At 42.3% G+C, this 17,633-nt stretch overlaps 1 protein-coding gene across 5 annotated transcripts in view; it reads right to left on the bottom strand.

The window, feature by feature from the left end:
• LOC136836055 (putative leucine-rich repeat-containing protein DDB_G0290503) overlaps positions 1–17,633 on the bottom strand; it is a 359,912-nt gene that overhangs the window by 263,802 nt on the left and 78,477 nt on the right. For all 5 annotated transcript variants that reach the window (XM_067099946.1, XM_067099947.1, XM_067099948.1 and 2 more), the window contains exon 9: positions 3,725–3,829. In XM_067099946.1, the coding sequence (XP_066956047.1) occupies positions 3,725–3,829 (105 nt within the window). The remainder of the gene's footprint in view (positions 1–3,724; positions 3,830–17,633) is intronic.

Below are 17,633 nucleotides of genomic sequence, written 5' to 3'. Positions count from 1 at the left end.
TCCCAAGGAAGGAGCTTCCCGAGTGGAGTACAACAGACACTTCTGTCATGTCAAACAAGAAGGTGGTGTACAAAACACTGCTTTGCTGACATCCCTGTTCTCCGACAACCAGTTGTCGATGTAAGCCAAAACTTTCCTAAAGGAAGAGGAAAGCACCATCTGAGGCAACCTGGGAGTCCCTGCAGGTTGACAAATCATAAAAGCAGATCCTGAGCAGATGGAGTAGCCAGAGAGAAGAAAGACGGGTAAAAAATCAGGAAGAATCTTAAAAGCACCAAATAATTCAACGTCGGTTGTTCCTCATCCAAGGGTTCCTTCTCCGAGGAAACAGGCAACATAGCAGGGTTCTTAGGATCCTGAGCCACCAAAGCTGGCTTCTGAAGGAGGCTCATCCAGGAGGCACTGAACAGGTGCCAAAGATGGGTCCTCAAGAACAGTGGACATTGCGCATGTCATGCCAGATACTGGCTGTCCTACCTGTGGCGCCAAACACTTGAGGACAGGTGGAAGGGCTTCATCAAAAGTGCCCACAAAAACTGGACGCTCAGACACTGACTGACTGGACACTTAATGGCTACCGCACTCTTCGTGGATGCTGGACATTCATAAGCTTGTAGCTCGGACCCTGGGCGCTCATGCAATAGGTGCTCGGACACTGGACACCCATACACTGAATGCTCATGCACTGGATGCTCATACGATGGACGCTCAGACACGGAATGCTCATGCAATGGACACTCAGGCTCTGGACATCCATATACAGGACTGTCATACACTGGACACTGAAACCTTGGGTGCTAGGACTTTTGGTGCTCAGTGGACACTAAAGGAGTGAGGAGCATGGCGAGGAGACTCCCAAAAACTGCATGAAAGGAGCGGACATTGAGCCCTCTCCATAGCTAGCTTACAGACAGGAGGCGAGTCATCTTCCACCGAGGTGACAGGCCTTTTCAACGGCCTTGAAACACTAGCATAGTGCCGACTGTGCTTTTTCGCCCCTTTAGAGTTAGAGTTCCTTGACGACAACATATGTAAATCCAAGCGGATGCCTCTCCCGTGGTGGTTTTCCAAGTCCCTGGGACTTACAGACAACAGGCTTGGTTGAGGAACCGACTACCCGTGGGCAAACCCCAACGACCTTCCTTGGACTGCCAGTTTGCTTCCTCCCAGGTGAACAAGGGGAGTTTAGCAGGGACCTTAGTCTAGGAGCATCAGTGGGATGAGTAGCCACCCCCTCTACTAACACTGAACTCAACACTGCACTTGCACCAGCACTGTTAACCCTTTAACGCCGACTGGACGTATTTTACGTCGACAAAAATTGTTTGTCAGGTGCCAAGTGGACGTAAAATACGTCGACTACAAAAAGTTTGTTTAAATATTCGCAGAAAATACTTATAGGCTTCGTTTGCAAAGAATTTTAAATCACCTGCCTTGAGGGATGCTGGGAGTTCACGGATCACACTGTTGTTTTGTTTACAAGCGTGACCCAGCTGCGCATGCACAAATTTCTTTCTTATCCCAAAAGAAAGCATCAGCTAACTCTGCTGAAAATCTCAGAAATTCTTTAGTCACTTTGTCGTAATTTTGGCACCGTTTTCTATTAGCCTTTACATAAAGTTTTATATATGAAAATGTGCGCAATTTAATGTAGAATACAACAAAAATTAACTCATGGTTGTAGCTTTTATCAATTTTGACATATTTTCATATAAATCACGATGTGCCAAAATTTCAACCTTCCGTCAACTTTGACTCGACCGAAATGGTCGAAAAATGCAATTGTAAGCTGAAACTCTTACATTCTAGTAATATGCAATCATTTACCTTCACTTTGCAACAAACGAGAAGTCCCTAGCACAATATTTTGATTTATGATGATTTTTTGAAAAAACTTTTTCCTTACGTCCGCACGCGGTAACTGCTGAAAATCTCAGAATTTCTTTAGTTACTTTGTCGTAATTTTTGCACAGTTTTATATTAGTCGTTACATAAAGTTTTATATATGAAAATGTGCGAAATTTCATGTAGAATATAAAAAAAATAACCCATGGTTGTAGCTTTTATCAGTTCTGAAATATTTTCATATAAATCACGATGAGTGCCGAAATTTCAACCTTCGGTCAACTTTGACTCGACCGAAATGGTAGAAAACTGCAATTGTAAGCTAAAATGCTTACATTCTAGTAATATTCAATCATTTACCTTCATTTTGCAACAAACGAGAAGTCTCTAGCACAATATTTCAATTTATGGTGAATTTTTAAAAAAACTTTTCTTACGTCCGCTCATTACGAATTCATGCATCATTTTGTGATAATATTTTCTCTGTGTTGCTTTGATCATTTTACAACTTGTTATATACCAAAATCATTGCAATTTAGTGTGCAATACAACAAAAAAAAAAAAAATTACTCATTAGCTTTAACCGTTGCTCACAGCACGATCTGTATACAATTATATATGAAATTTTTTTTCGCGCTGTCATATATTCCAATATTTATATATGATAATGATTTTTTTTCATTTCTGATAGTTGCATACTAAACTTCAGGCAATGAGAAAAAAAGGAGCCAAAAATGAACTCTTAATCTTAAAAACTAAGCTTGCTGTGATTTTTTGAAAAAAACTTTCTTTCCGCTTCGGCGCTCTCAAACCCCGTCGGCATATGGCAGACACTTTTGTAAATAGAGGCTCGGCGTTTAAGGGTTAAATTTTCCATCAGGACTCACTGATTTTCCAATCTGGGAAGTGGTATTCACTAACATATCCAACTTCTGGTCCACCAGCGCTTCTAAGCTGGCAATTGCATTGGGATTGGAAGAATGGGAGCCAGGGATCAGAGTAACTGGAAAAGTCGGAGGACTGGAGATAGGAGAAAAGGCAGTCACATGTGTTGAAGGGACAGGTAAATCAGCAACATTAACTACCGGAGAATTAGCCTGACTAGTGGAAGCTTTAGCTTCACCCCTAGTGGTTGCCTTCCTAAGTCTGTCATGGAGTTTCTCCACAAAAGAATGCAAAGCTTTCCACTTCCCTTTATCCCAATCCTTACGTTCGTCGCAATTAAGGTCTGGTGTACAAACTTGCTCCCTACAAAAACAACAAATGGTATGGCTGTCATATTTACCCGATGTGAATCTTGTCTTACAGCCTTTACCGCAGTACCTAACACTAGACAAGCTAGAGTCCGACATGACTGGTCAAAAACAAAGTTAAAATCAGAAAAGTCCTGAATATTAGCTAAGCTAATTAAGACTAGAGTGCTAACAAAAACACAGAATACTTCACCAAATCAAGAGAATATCCAAACCATCCGGTGAAAAACGAATTCAGAGCTGCTCAGCAATCAATGTTTAGTCATTGACTGGCAGAAACGAATTGGGCTCTTTAGCTGTGTTGTACCTATTGTTACCAGAAAGTGAGCGAGGCAAGCTACCTACACCCAAACAAAGGAGCGCTACCGCGATTTTTGAATTTTGAGCTGCTGCATAAAATAGAATATAATATACATGTAATTATTTGGTAAGTTACTTATAAAATATTAGTTTGTATCTTGTACTAATATTTACCAACTGCATTCACTGATTTCTATCTAAATGGAAATTTACCATGTTAGACATATCAAATATTTTCCTCTCTTAGCTTCATATTTAATCTTCTAACTTTAATGTAAGTTAACAACTTCCTAGCACAGATGCAAACAAAAATAATTTCTTTCTACCTTAGATGTAAGTTCGTCGTTTTCATCCACAACATGACGAACATTTTCCTGAAGTGAAGTGTTCTCTTTTCGTAAAACTGACAATTCCTTACTCATACGCTGAATCTGTAAAGTAATAAATGCATAAAATACAGGTTAATTCTATATAACCTGAATTTTTTTTTCCATTAAGTTGCTTTTAAACTTAGCTTGGTCTTAAAATGATCTACAGTAATGACCAATCATGCAATGCCAACAGGAAACAAAGAAATAAATGATGCAATGAACAAAACTGTGACAACAAGCATGATTAATGTCTAAGTGATGCTAAATAAAAGCAGAGGTGGTGGTAATGCTGGTGCATAAAAATGAGAGAGAGAGAGAGAGAGAGAGAGAGAGAGAGAGAGAGAGAGAGAGAGAGAGAGAGAGAGAGAGAGAGAGAGAAACTCTATACAGGGAGCCTGGCATAAGGAGCAGATACAAAGATAACTTGCACTGACAAAAAAAATTCAGAACCATGAAAGGATAAAAGGTCGAATAAACGAAAAATGACATTTTTATAATAAAATTAAGTTTTATATATACTTACTAAGTACAGTAATTACTTAGCTAATGATTATGCTCACACGGCATCCTAAATTCAAAATTTGCAGTGGGGTGTCAGTTACAAAGTGGGGGTGACAGGCCCCGCCCACTGCAATGGGGGCGAGAGAGCGACAGAAGCCAGAACCATCATTCTATTTATTTCTGCAAGTTCTATAAACAAAAGAAAACAGAGGGGAGGAGGGAGGGCTCTGATTCAGTAATTACTTGGTAAGTATATAAAACTGAATTTTATTACAAAAATGTTATTTTTATATCAGTAACTTACCAAGTAATTACTTAAACTGAATCCCACATTGCAAGGGGGGGTAGGATGAATGGACTATTCTAATTCAACACATTAGGTGTGGTAAAACTTGAACTAGAAAAAGGTGGCTAACACTGAAACAATGCTTGTTGCTTCCTTACCTGGTAAGAGAGCTACAGCAGATGAATGCCCTCTGGTTGGTGCTCATCTTAACCTGTAGTGGCGCGGCAGTGAGCAGAGTCGCCTCTACATCAGTGGGAGTCTTGCAACGGAGGATATACCTGATCACTGACAAGATGTAATTCAGGAAAAAAGTTGCCCTTGCCCTGGGCGCAGTACCATAACAAACCAGAGAACACCTGTCACCAACCCTGACACAACAAAAAAAAAACCACTACCCACCCAACCAACCGGTGGGCACTCCAGGTACAAAGTACCCCCAAGCTCCCCAAAAACTCAACATCCTTATAACAAGGCGAAGAGACAGAAGAGAGACAGGATCTCTCCTATGCTTCTTCCCCCAATACCATGCCAGCCACTGCCAAAGGTCTGAGGGTACTGCAGTTTTCAAATACTGTTTCCATTTCTTTTAAATAATGAGACGTGAAGATCGACTTGCACCTCCAAAAGGTCCACTGAAGAATAGATGAGAGGGATAAATTATGTTTGAAAGTGAGAGAGGTGGCTACTGCTCTAACTTCATGAGTTTTGACTTTGCTCAACGGAAAATGTCTTTCTGAATCCGGGAATTTGCTTCGGAAATCAGGTCTCTAATAAAGAACGAAAAGGCATTTTTGGAAAGTGGGTGAGAAGGATTCTTGACAGAACACCAGAGGTTACTAAAAGGTCCTCTGATATGGAATGAGCAGGCCAAGGCTTAGAAGGATCCTCATTCTTCGCCAAGAAGCCCAAGGTGAAAGAGCAAACTGCATCCCCTTGGGAGAAGCCAATCCCCTTGTCAATTGCATGTAGCTCACACGTTTAGCCGTAGCCAGGGCTACTAGAAAGTGGGTCTTCCGCACAAGGTTTTTGAGAGGCGGAACTTAGAGGCTCAAAAGGAGGGCCCAAAAGCCACTTGAGGACTACATCCAAGTTCCAAGACACTAAATCAGGCTACTTCTGCTTGGACGTATCAAAAGACTTAACCCCTTCAGTACCGCATGATGCATAATCGGCGAGATGCTGTATCCCGCATTTTCCCAACTTACCCTAGAGTCCAGATAACCATGAAAGGAAAGGTTTTAGTAGCATCCATTCTGCTTTGTATATTAATGGAAATGAACGTGAATTCAAAATATACACATGTGCATATATATGTACACACATATAATTAGCCAAAACCAAACAAAAAACACATACATATCCCCCTCTTTTACCTCTCACCATTATCAACCCATGAATTTTCCCTTTTTCTGGGGATTTTCTTGAAAAAATAATGCAGCTCTCTCATTAGCACATGAGCAAAGAGTTTTCATCACTTTATCATAAAAAAAAAAAAAAAAAAAATTTATTTGCACCCCCAGGTGTAAGGAAAGGTGCATCCACAAGCACTGGATTTAGCCCTGAAAAGTCATCATGAAAGTCTGGCATCATTGCTGGGCGACAATCCTCAAATATGTTGGTAACATAGGTCCAACCACCATCTACCTCCTGTTCTTCAACTTCATCATCACTTATTTCATCACTTGAGAGCTCATCACTGCCCTCATAGTCTTCCTCAGAAGGAACATATTCCTCGGAAGAAATATCACTGCTTTCACTCATGCTTTTTGCAGTGAAAACGAAAGTAAAACGAAGAAAGTCATGAAAAAAACAGATGTGTTAACTTGAGCATGACTGTGCATAAACTGATGATGAGAAGGCTGTGACGTCACAGCTAAGAATGTCCATGAGTGGCTGAAAAAGAAGTAGGAGCAGCTTAGTATTGGTTAGTACAGCCTACCCATACCTGCAAAAATAAGTAGGACACACAAACCAGCACTACAAGCATTTCCTATAGCGTTATGGAGTTATGACGACATCTATACGTCCTAAGGAGCGTCACTGCACCCTCTACGATGTCGTAGAAACGTCACGGTACCGAAGGGGTTAAGGAGATCATCAAGATCCTGATTAGATGAAAGATCCAAACCTCTGTGCTTGAAAACCAAAGAAAGCATCACTTGGTATCCTTTAATGGTGGATGAGGATAGACTCTTAAGTCTTCAGGTAAATGAGAAAATCCACAATCTGAGCTAAAGACGTCTCGGAAGACAAGATGTGATGTCTGAGGTACCATCAACAGAACACTGTCCACTTTGACTGGTAGACGTTGCAAGTACACTGTTGTCTGCACTTTGCAGTATCTTCCGCAGCTGCCTTGAAAAACTTTTCGCTCTGATGAGTTTCCTGACAGTCTGAAGCCTGTCTGAGCGAGTGGATAACCCTTGGTGATACCTCCTGAAGTGTGGCTGTCTGGGTAGCCACAGTCTTTGGGGAAGCAGCCTCAGGAAGTCTACCAGAAGATGAAGAAGGTCCGGGAACCATTCCTTCATCGGCCAGAATGGTGCCACGAATGTCTTTGAGACATTGCGGTGAGACACGAATTTCTTGAGTACTTCCCCGACCAAGCTGAAGGGAGGGAAGGCAGAGAGGACCAGACCCGACCAACCTAGAAGCATAGCGTCTTGCCCAAGCCAGGGGATCTGTGGCTGGAGAGCAAAGGAGAGGAAGACAATTGTTTCTTGAGGTGTCGAACAAGTCTATGGAGGGTTTGCCCACAATATCCAAAGGTCGACACAAATCCTGTGGTCCAGGGTCCATTCGGTAGGAAGGACCTGCTTGTAGCAGCTCAGCTCGTCCGCCACGACGTTTAACTTCTCCTGGATGAAGCAAGTGACCAGCATCACTTGATTCTGGTTCTCCCAAAGAAGGTCCTTTGCAGTCTGGCAGAGGGAGAAGGAATGAGTGGCCCCCACTGTTTCTTGATTTACAACAGAGCCGTGGTGTTGTCCACATGAACAACCACTGTCTTGTTGTGGATCAACAAAGAGAAATGTCGGAGGCCTAGATGAATGACCTTCAGCTCTTTTACACTGATGTGAAGGGAAGTCTCCTCTGGGGACCATGTCCCATAAACCTCTTGATCCCCTAGAAGAGCTCCCCAGCCCAGATCCAAAGCGTCTGAGTGGAAGTCTAGATCGGGGCTTGGAGGGAGAAGGGATCTCCCCTATGAAAGTCTTCCTTCTGGGAGCCACCACTGAAGATCCAACTTTGTCTCCTGAGTGAAGGGAAAGACTACCGAGTCCCGATGAATCTTCCTGTCCCAGTTGGCGACAGAGTCCCTAAAAGGCTCATTCATTGGTGGGCCGAACATGATGAAAGGGAGAGGAACTTGCACCGAGTGCCGATGAATCTTCCTGTCCCAGTTGGCGACAGAGTCCCTAAAAGGCTCTTTCATTGGTGGGCCGAACATGACGAAAGGGAGAGGAACTTGCAAACTGTTTGCAGGCAGTTTGCGTTTCTCTTGGGGGAAAAAAAAAACTGAAAAGTCTGAGAGTTGAGAATCATCCCCAAATAAAGAATTTCCTGTGTTGGAACCAACTGGGATTTCTGGAATTTACAAGAATCCCTAAATCTTGAGAAAGCTGTAGAGTTGTCTGAAGGTCCTTCGTGCACTTCTCCTTCAAGGGTGATCGAATAAACCAGTTGTCCAGGTAAAAGCTGATGTTTATGCTGAATACATGGAGCCTTTTGGCAAGAGGAGAGAGGACTTGAGAGAATACTTGAGGGGCCGTGGCGAGGCTGAAGCAGAGGGACCGAAACTGGTAGACTTTGCCTTGGAATATGAACCTGAGGTAGTTCCTGGAAATTGGATGAATGGGAACATGAAGATATGCATCATGCATATCCAGCATGACCATCCAATCACCTGGGTGAATGGAAGCCATATGACTGACTGGCTTGTCTCCATCCTGAACTTTGTTATTACGAAGCAACTGAGGGCACTTAAGTCCAGGACTGGTCTCCAGCCTCTGATGCTTTGGGAACTACAAACAGACGATTGTAGAAGACCTGAGAGTGAATTCTTCTACTTCCTCTATGGCTCTCTTCAGAAGGAGAGAGGATACTTCCTTCGAAAGGGCCAAACGTGTCTCTGAGCCTTTTGATTAGGCAGTCAAGGTGATGGGAGAGGATACTAAAGGAGGGTTCTCCTAAAACGGGATGCAGCAGCCCTCCGTTAATACTTTGATGATTCATGATTCTGCTCCCGAGATCCAACTCCTCCCAGAACAAGAGAAGTCTGGCTCCTGCTGGGGCACAAAGGACTTCTGGGTCACTTCTTGGGCGGAAGTTTATAGGAAGAGTTCTTCTTGGAGGATCTGGGTTGAAAACGCAGATTGGCGCGAGGTCTTGACTGAGATTTTGGTGTACTCCCACGAAAGGGATGCTGTTGAAGCGGAGAGATGAACTTCGGGACAAAGGATGCAGACGAAGAACTCTTGGGGTGTTGAGACAACTGTGCCAGCAGATCCTGCATGGACTTCTGCAGATGCGATGTGATCTGCTCAACCATCAGCTGCGGAAACATATGCAGTGAGTTCAGCGGCGAAAACAGTAAGGAGGATCTCTGAGAAGACATGACTCCTGTTTTGGTGAAGGAACACCAAAATTCTCTCTTCTTAAGAACTCCAAAGGTGATGAGAGACGCAAGTTCCCAAGAGCCGTCTCTTATGGCTTTATCGGTGCAAGAAAGGACGTCAAACAGGTCTGCTGAGAAGAGACCCTCTGAACCCTTGAAATTCTCAATCTTCTTGGCAAGAGCTCCCACTGTCCAGTCCAAAACACTAAGAACGTCAAAAACCTTGAAGAGGTTCTTGACTAGATGAGTACAGAAGATATTTCCTCTTGATCAGATGAGAGGGGGGTTGGGCAAAGTTGCTTTGCCTTGCTCTCTCTTCAAAGAGAGCCAGTCGTCAATCTCTTTCATGGCCTTTCTAGAGGAAGACAAAAGTACCATCTTGGGAAGACAAGCGTGTTCATCCGGAACACTCGTCATAAGGAAGGTAGAGGCAGGAGGAGTAGCTGGAGTGAAGAAGGCAGGATAGCTCGTGAGAAGGAAACAAAGAAGAGACACGTAAGCCGTGGGTAGAGAAGTGCCTTGGGCTGCATCCTCTTCATCCGAAGAGACCAGAGAGAGAGACAGATCTTGAACAGGCTTCGCAGTGGGAGCCTTCTGAATGAAGCTCATGATCTCGTATAATGAGTCCTTGATGGGAGCTAAAGAGGGGTCATCTAATTCCAAGGCGGGATAACGTCGTCTGATTCTACGGCGGGAACTTGTCATTGGAGAATGTCTTGAAGATGGCGCTGCATGCTGAGAGTCCGCAGCTGGACGAACAGGAGTAGGTGCCTGGTGCATGGGAACCAGTGCTGGGCATGCAGGAGCGGGAGTTGGGAGCCAGAGCTGAGCACACGGGAGTGGAAGCTAGGAGCACGGAGCCGGAACTGCGCTCTTAGGAGCGGGTGCCTCGAGAGGAGCCAGATACTCAGGTGACAGGCACCGAGACCGATGCTTCTGACACTTAGAATCCTTGGGCGAGCATGACATTCGAGAATCCCAAGGGTGTGCTGGAAGTTGACAAGAGGTGGACACTGAGGGATCAACCTAGTAGCTGCATGATAGGAGCAGAAAATCCAAGGTGTCCCTGTGACACCCAGTGGGGGAGCAGGAGCAGAGTCATCTGCGTGCCGTTTCAATGGATGGGATGAATCCAGGCAGCGTCTACTACGCCCGCGATTGGAATCTGAATCCGAGCTCGATGACAAGCAGCGCACATCCACTGACATGCCTTTCCAACGGCATTCGGTCGAAGCCTGGGAACTAGCAACAGGATCAACAGAGGGGGCAGTAACCCGTAGGCAAACCCCGCCAGCCACCCTTGGACCTCCAGTGTCTTCTCCCAGGAGCAGGGGAACAGGACAGTGACCTTCGTCTAGGAGCACCAACGGGACAGGAAACCACCTCCTCCATAGCACATCACTTGACACTTTGTCAGTAAACACTTTGTCATCAGGACATGTAGAGGCGACCCTACCTCCAACACTGAATCCACCACTAAACTGATCTTTTTATCAAATTTACATCTGATTCTAGTCTGGCAATGGCATCAGGGTCTGAAGCACAGCAGTGGGTGAAGGAAGAGAGGGAGGACTGATGATAGGAGAGAGTGTCCTGGGGTTGAGGGAAGAGCAAGACTGGAGTCTGACTTAGGCTTAGGAGAAGAATCTCTACTCACAGAGGCCCTACTTACGGCACAAGTGGCCGCCTTTCTAAGCCTATCTTTCTCAAGTTTATTAACCCTTTAATGCCGACTGGACGTATTCTATGTCGACAAAAGTTGTCTGTCGGGTGCCAAGTGGACGTAAAATAAGTCGACTACAAAAAGTTTTTTTTAAATATTCGCGGAAAAATACTTATAGGCCTCGTTTGCAAAAATTTTAAATCACGCGCCTTGAGGGATGCTGGGAGTTCATGGATCACACTGTTGTTTTGTTTACAAGTATGACCCAGCTGCGCATGCGCAAATTTCTTTTTTATCCCAAAAGAAAGCATCAGCTAACTCTGCTGAAAATCTCAGAAATTCTTTAGTCACTTTGTCGTAATTTTGGCACCGTTTTCTATTAGCCTTTACATAAAGTTTTATATATGAAAATGTCTGCAATTTCATGTAGAATACAACAAAAAATAACTCATGGTTGTAGCTTTTATCAATTTTGACATATTTTCATATAAATCATGATAAGTGCCAAAATTTCAACCTTCGGTCAACTTTGACTCGACCGAAATGGTAGAAAAATGCAATTGTAAGCTAAAACTCTTACATTCTAGTAATATTCAATCATTTACCTTCATTTTGCAACAAATGAGAAGTCTCTAGCACAATATTTCGATTTATAGTGAATTTTTGAAAAAACCTTTTCCTTACGTTCGCACTAACTCTGCTGAAAACCTCAGAAATTCTTTAGTCACTTTGTCGTAATTTTTGCACTGTTTTCTATTAACCGTTACATAAAGTTTTATATATGAAAATGTGCACAATTTCATGTAGAATACAACAAAAAATAACTCATGGTTGTAGCTTTTATCAATTTTGATATATTTTCATATAAATCACAATAAGTGCCAAAATTTCAACCTTTGGTCAACTTTGACTCGACCGAAATGGTCGAAAAATGCAATTGTAAGATAAAACTCTTACATTCTAGTAATATTTAATCATTTACCTTCATTTTGGAACAAACGAGAAGTCTCTAGCACAATATTTCGATTTATGGTGAATTTTTTTAAAAACTTTTTCCTTATGTCCGTGCTTACTCTGCTGAAAATCTTGTAAGAGCCTGACACCCCACCGTCTCTTCCAAACATGTGTGTGTTCGTGTGTTCATCGTCCATCGGAGTAGACAAGACAACAATAGCATCTTGTTTTCTTTCTCTAAAGGAACACGATTTCAACCATACAATATTTCCGTCTGTTTCTCCCTAACCATTGTTGTCTTAATGTATGTACAATCACCACTACTTGCATTGCCATGCAAGCATTCTAATCATGTGCTCATAATGCTCCAACAAATCTTCTGTATCAAACTGTGTGTATGTTTTTGTTTGTGAAGACGCCAAATGTCTCGCCACTCCGATGGACGACGAACACACGAACACGCACGTGTTTGGAAGAGACGGCGTCAGGCTCTTACAATCTCAGAAATTCTTTAGTCACTTTGTCGTAATTTTTGCAGTTTTCTATTAGCCGTTACATAAAGTTTTATATATGAAAATGTGCACAATTTCATGTAGAATACAACAAAAATAACTCATGGTTGTAGCTTTTATCAATTTTGACATATTTTCATATAAATCACGATAAGTGCCAAAATTTAAACCTTTGGTCAACTTTGACTCTATCGAAACGGTCGGAAAATGCAATCGTAAGTTAAAACTCTTACATCCTAGTAATATTCAAACCTTTACCTTAATTTTGCAACAAACGAGAAGTCTCTAGCACCATATTTCGATTTATGGTGAATTTTTGAAAAAACTTTTTCCTTACGTCCGCGCGCGCTAACTCTGCTGAAAATCTCAGAATTTCTTTAGTCACTTTGTCATAATTTTTGCACTGTTTTATATTAGTCGTTACATAAAGTTTTATATATGAAAATGTGTGCAATTTCATGTAGAATACAACAAAAAATAACTCATGGTTGTAGCTTTTATCAGTTTTGAAATATAATCATATAAATCACAATAAGTGCCGAAATTTCAACCTTCGGTCAACTTTGACTCGACCGAAATGGTCGAAAACTGCAATTGTAAGCTAAAACTCTTACATTCTAGTAATACTCAATCATTTACCTTCATTTTGCAATAAACAGGAAGTCTCTAGCACAATATTTCGATTTATGGTGAATTTTTTAAAAAACTTTTTTTTTTACGTCCGCTCGTTATGAATTCATGCATCATTTTGTGATAATACTTTCTGTGTTGCTTTGATCGTTTTACGATTTGTTATATACAAAATCATTGCAATTTAGTGTACAATACAAAAAAAAAAAAAAAAAAAAAAACTCACTAGCTTTAACCGTTTTGCTCACAGCACAATTTGTATACAATTATATATGAAATTTTTTTTTCGCACTGTCATATATTCCAATATCTATATATGATATTTTTTTCATTTCTGATGATTGCATACTAAACTTCAGGCAATGAGAAAAAAAGGAGCCAAAAATTAACTCATAATCTTAAAAACTAAGCGTGCTGTGATTCTTTGAATAAAACTTTCTTTCCGCTTCGGCGCTAACTCTCAAACCCTGTCGGCATACGGCAGACACTTTTGTAAATAGAGGTTTGTCGTTTAAGGGTTAAAATGGGATTCAAACCGCTTCCAACTACAATCATCTCAATCCTTGCATTCTGAACATGTACTCTCCCTGGAACACACCTGCCCCCTACACTTAGTGCACATGGTATGTGCATCGTAGCAAATCTTAAGTAATCTAGTCCTACAGCCCTCACTACAGAAACGATGCCTGGAAGCACTAGAATCTAACATAGCTAAACTGATAGGAAAGTAAGCTAATAGCACAAACCAACAAAAGCCACAGCTTAACAAAACTAAAAAGAATAGTTCACCGACTTCTAGCAAGCAAAGAACAACTGGCAAATCGTGAAAGCAGGAGCGCAGAGAACGACGTGTTGTTGAGAGCGCGGCATAAAACAGAATGATGCCACTGGCTTCTGTCGCTCCCGTTGCAGTGGGCGGGGACTGTCACCCCTGCTTTGCAACCAACGGGCTACAGAGAATTTTGAATTTAGGATGCCATGCAAGCATAATTCTTAGCTAAGCAATTACTTGGTAAGTTACCTATATAAAAATAATAATGAAAAGCAGTAAATGACGAAATCTTTGGAGAATATTAAGGAAAAGGACAGTAGCACACTCAAGACAAAACAATAACACTTCTGGGCAGGAAATGTACAGTTGATTATGATTTGCCACTGACAATTTGACAGACATTCTGCTGTGAAAGCAGACATTGTTAAGGAGTGAAAACTGCCAAATTTTATTGGAAAATTTGGCAACACATTCCACACCATAAGATTGATAAACTTTGGTAATAAATTGTGAAGACCATGTCTTATATATATTTTTGTTGAGGTCTTTATGATGTTAAGGTGCATAGTTTTCAAATTTAAAAGATTATACAAAAACCACTTGCTTAATAGTGGTAATGAAATCACAGTGGAAAGATAGAGGCAGTAAACCACTCTCAACTAATACAGATTTATCTGAGTTAGAGGAGAGTGGGATGACCTTTACTGGAAGGCTCAGAAGAACCTGAAAATAGGGCATATACGAGACCTAGACCAAATAATAATTCGAAGTGCATAAAACACAAACACCCATTTACTAAAGGAAAAAATAGGGGAATCTTATCTCATGGCTACTTGGTGCAGGTTTGACATGTGTTAAAATTTAAATAATTGCTAACGAATTTTCCTAATGGTTAACCCCTACCCTTTGCAGGGTGGTGTAAAATAATGAGTGTTTTGGTGGTCAAGCTTCTCTTAAGAAGAGAGGAGAGAGGGATCTCAATGATAGAACTTAAGTACCTAAAAAATTGATTTTATCATAAAAATGACCTTTTTTTGATAAAGTTTTATATATACTTACCAAGTAACTGCATAACTATTAGTTTCACTTAACCGTGGCAGTTCTAAATTTGAAAATCACGGTAACAAGCTACTGTTTTAGCGTAGGTAACTAGACCCCGTCCACTTTTGGGGAAGAATAGGTACAACAGTGCTGAAGAGCTCAATTTGTTTGTGCCCTATGTCCATGATAGGGGTGGTGGGAGGGCTTTGATCATGTAGTTACTTGGTAAGTACTGTATATATAAAACTTAATTTTATCATAAAAATGTCATTTTTTTTATAAGTAACTTACCAAGTAACTACATAGCTGAATCCCACATTGACAGGAGGTAGGATGCATGGACATGTTCTACCCAAAAACACTCAGTAAAGGAGATGAATTTGAAATAGAAAGGTAGCTAACATTGGTGTAATACTTGGTGTAACCTTACCTGGTGAGAATGGCACAGCAGGAAGTTACTGCCTCTGGTTGGCGCTCATCTCAACCTGCAGTGATGTGGCAGTACAGCCGAGAGTCGCCTCCACTTCAGTGGGAGAACCTTGCAGTTGAGGAGTACTCCGAAGACTGACAAGGTCTTACAAAATAAATGCCCTTGCCCTGGGCGCAGTACAATGAATACAACCAGAAATTTGTTACCACATAATTTTAAAAAATAAAACCATCACCCAACCATTAAAAACGACTGGTGGGTACTCCTGGTACACAGTGCCACCAGGCTTCCCAAAACTCAGTGCCACCAGGCTTCCCAAAACTCAGCAACCTTTAACAAGTTGAGGAGATAGAGGATTGAAAAGGGATATCCCCTATCCTTCTTCTCCCAATACCATGCCAGCCACGGCCAATGGACCTAACCTACTGCAGTTAATAAAGACTGTCTCCATATCGCACAAATAATGGGAGGCGAACACTGATTTTGACTTCCAGTAGGTTGATTAGAGAACTGTGGAGAGCAACAAGTTCTTCTTAAAAACCGATGAAGTGGCAACTGCTCTAATCTCATAAGCTCTGAGTATAAAAACAGGAAGATTGTCTTCTTGAACCTTCGAGTGTGATTCGGAAATAACACTCTTTAAAAAGAAAGCCAAAGCATTCTTGGATAACGGTCGTGAAGGGTTCTTCGCCCAGTACCATAGATTCTGAGAAGGACCTCTAATCCCTTTGGTCCTAACCAAGAGGTACTTAAGTGCTCTAACTAGGCAAAGAGCTCTCTCCTGGTCTGCTGGTCCAAGGATACTTAACAAACTCTTGATCATGAACGAATGAGGCCAGGGGTTGGATGGGGTTTCGTTCCTTGCCAGGAATCCAAGTGTGAACGAACAGACCGCATTTCCCTGCGAGAAGCCTACTAGCTTACTGAAGGCATATAATCCACTGATCCTCTCTGCCGAAGCTAAAGCAGCTAAAAAGAGAGTCTTCATGGTTAAATTCCTCAGCAATAGGGAGTGAAGGGGCTCAAATGGAGGGCCGGAGAGCCATTTGAGGACGACCTCTAGATTCCAGGCAACTGATATAGACTTCTATTGCTTGGAAGTGTCTAGGGACTTAATTAGATCGCTTATGTCTTAATTAGCAGACAAATAGAGACCTCCATGTCTAAACAGAGTTTAGCATAGACCTATAACCTCTAATTGTAGAGGCGGCCAAGCCTCAAGAGGACCTCAGAAACATTAAAAAAATCAGCAATCTGTGCTACAGAGGTTTTAGAAGACGACATGCCATGTCTTTGGCACCAGTCACGAAAGACTGTCCACTTCGCCTTGTAAACATTGGCAGAAGACTGACGTCTGCACCTGGCGACTGCCTCTGCAGCTTTTCTTGAAAAGCCCTTTGCTCTGACAAGCTCCCTGACAGTCTGAAGCCTGTCAGAGTGAGAGCAGATAAGCCTAGATGGAAGTGAGGCTGCTTTAGAAGGCTTCTCTTCTGAGGTAGAAGTCTGGGGAAGTTTATTAGGAGACTGAGAAGGTCCGGGAACCAGCCCTTATGGCCAAAATGGAGCTCCAAGCGTCATGGATGTGTTGGTGTGGGTCATGAACTTGTTTAGGACTTCTCTCACCATGCTGAACGGTGGAAAGGCATAGACACCCTAGTCTGACCAGTCCTAGAGCATGGCATCTGTTGCCCATGCCCAAGGGTCCAGGGCTGGGGAACAGTAGATGGGGAGGTGATGGTTCCTCGATGTTGCAAACATATCTATCGACGGCTTACCCCACCCTTTCCACAGGTCAGTGCACACCTGTGGTTTCAGTGTCCAATCCGTCGGCAGGACCTGTTTGCAGTGACTTAACTCATCTGCAAGAACGTTAACTTTCCCTGGAAGAATTGAGGTATTATCCCGGTCCATTTGTTCTCTGCCCAAAGAAGATCCTTGGCTGCTTCATAAAGGGAGAAGGAAGGCGTGAGTCCCTCCCTGATTTTTGATGTAGGCCAATGAGGTCATGTTGTCTGAATACATTGTGACTATCTTGCCGCATGTCTTTGTCGCAGAATGCTGAAGGGCCAAGTAAATTGCCTTCAGTTTCCTTACATTAATATGTAGTCTCTTTTCTTCTAACAACCACGTCCTGGGAATCTCCACGTCGTTTAAAAGGGTCCTCCAACTCAGATCCGATGCGACTGAGTACAACGTTAGGTCGTGGCTCAGCAGGTGCAATGACTTTCCTACTATGAACCTCTCCTCTGCAAGCCATCACCAAAGATCCTCCTTTATCTCGGGAGTGATGCGGAAAATGAAGGAGTCTGGGCGAGTTTTCCTTTGCTAACTGACCTTTAGGAAGAACTGCAGAACTCTTGTGTGTAACCTTCCTAAAGGCACTAACTTCTCGATGGACAAGAGAGTGCCCAGCAGACTCATCCACTCGGGGGTGCACAACAGGCGATATGAAGCTCC

The sequence above is a fragment of the Macrobrachium rosenbergii genome, chromosome 56 (genome assembly GCF_040412425.1).
Source record: "Macrobrachium rosenbergii isolate ZJJX-2024 chromosome 56, ASM4041242v1, whole genome shotgun sequence".
Taxonomy (NCBI): domain Eukaryota; kingdom Metazoa; phylum Arthropoda; class Malacostraca; order Decapoda; family Palaemonidae; genus Macrobrachium; species Macrobrachium rosenbergii.
This window is presented reverse-complemented; position numbering and strand designations above follow the sequence as displayed.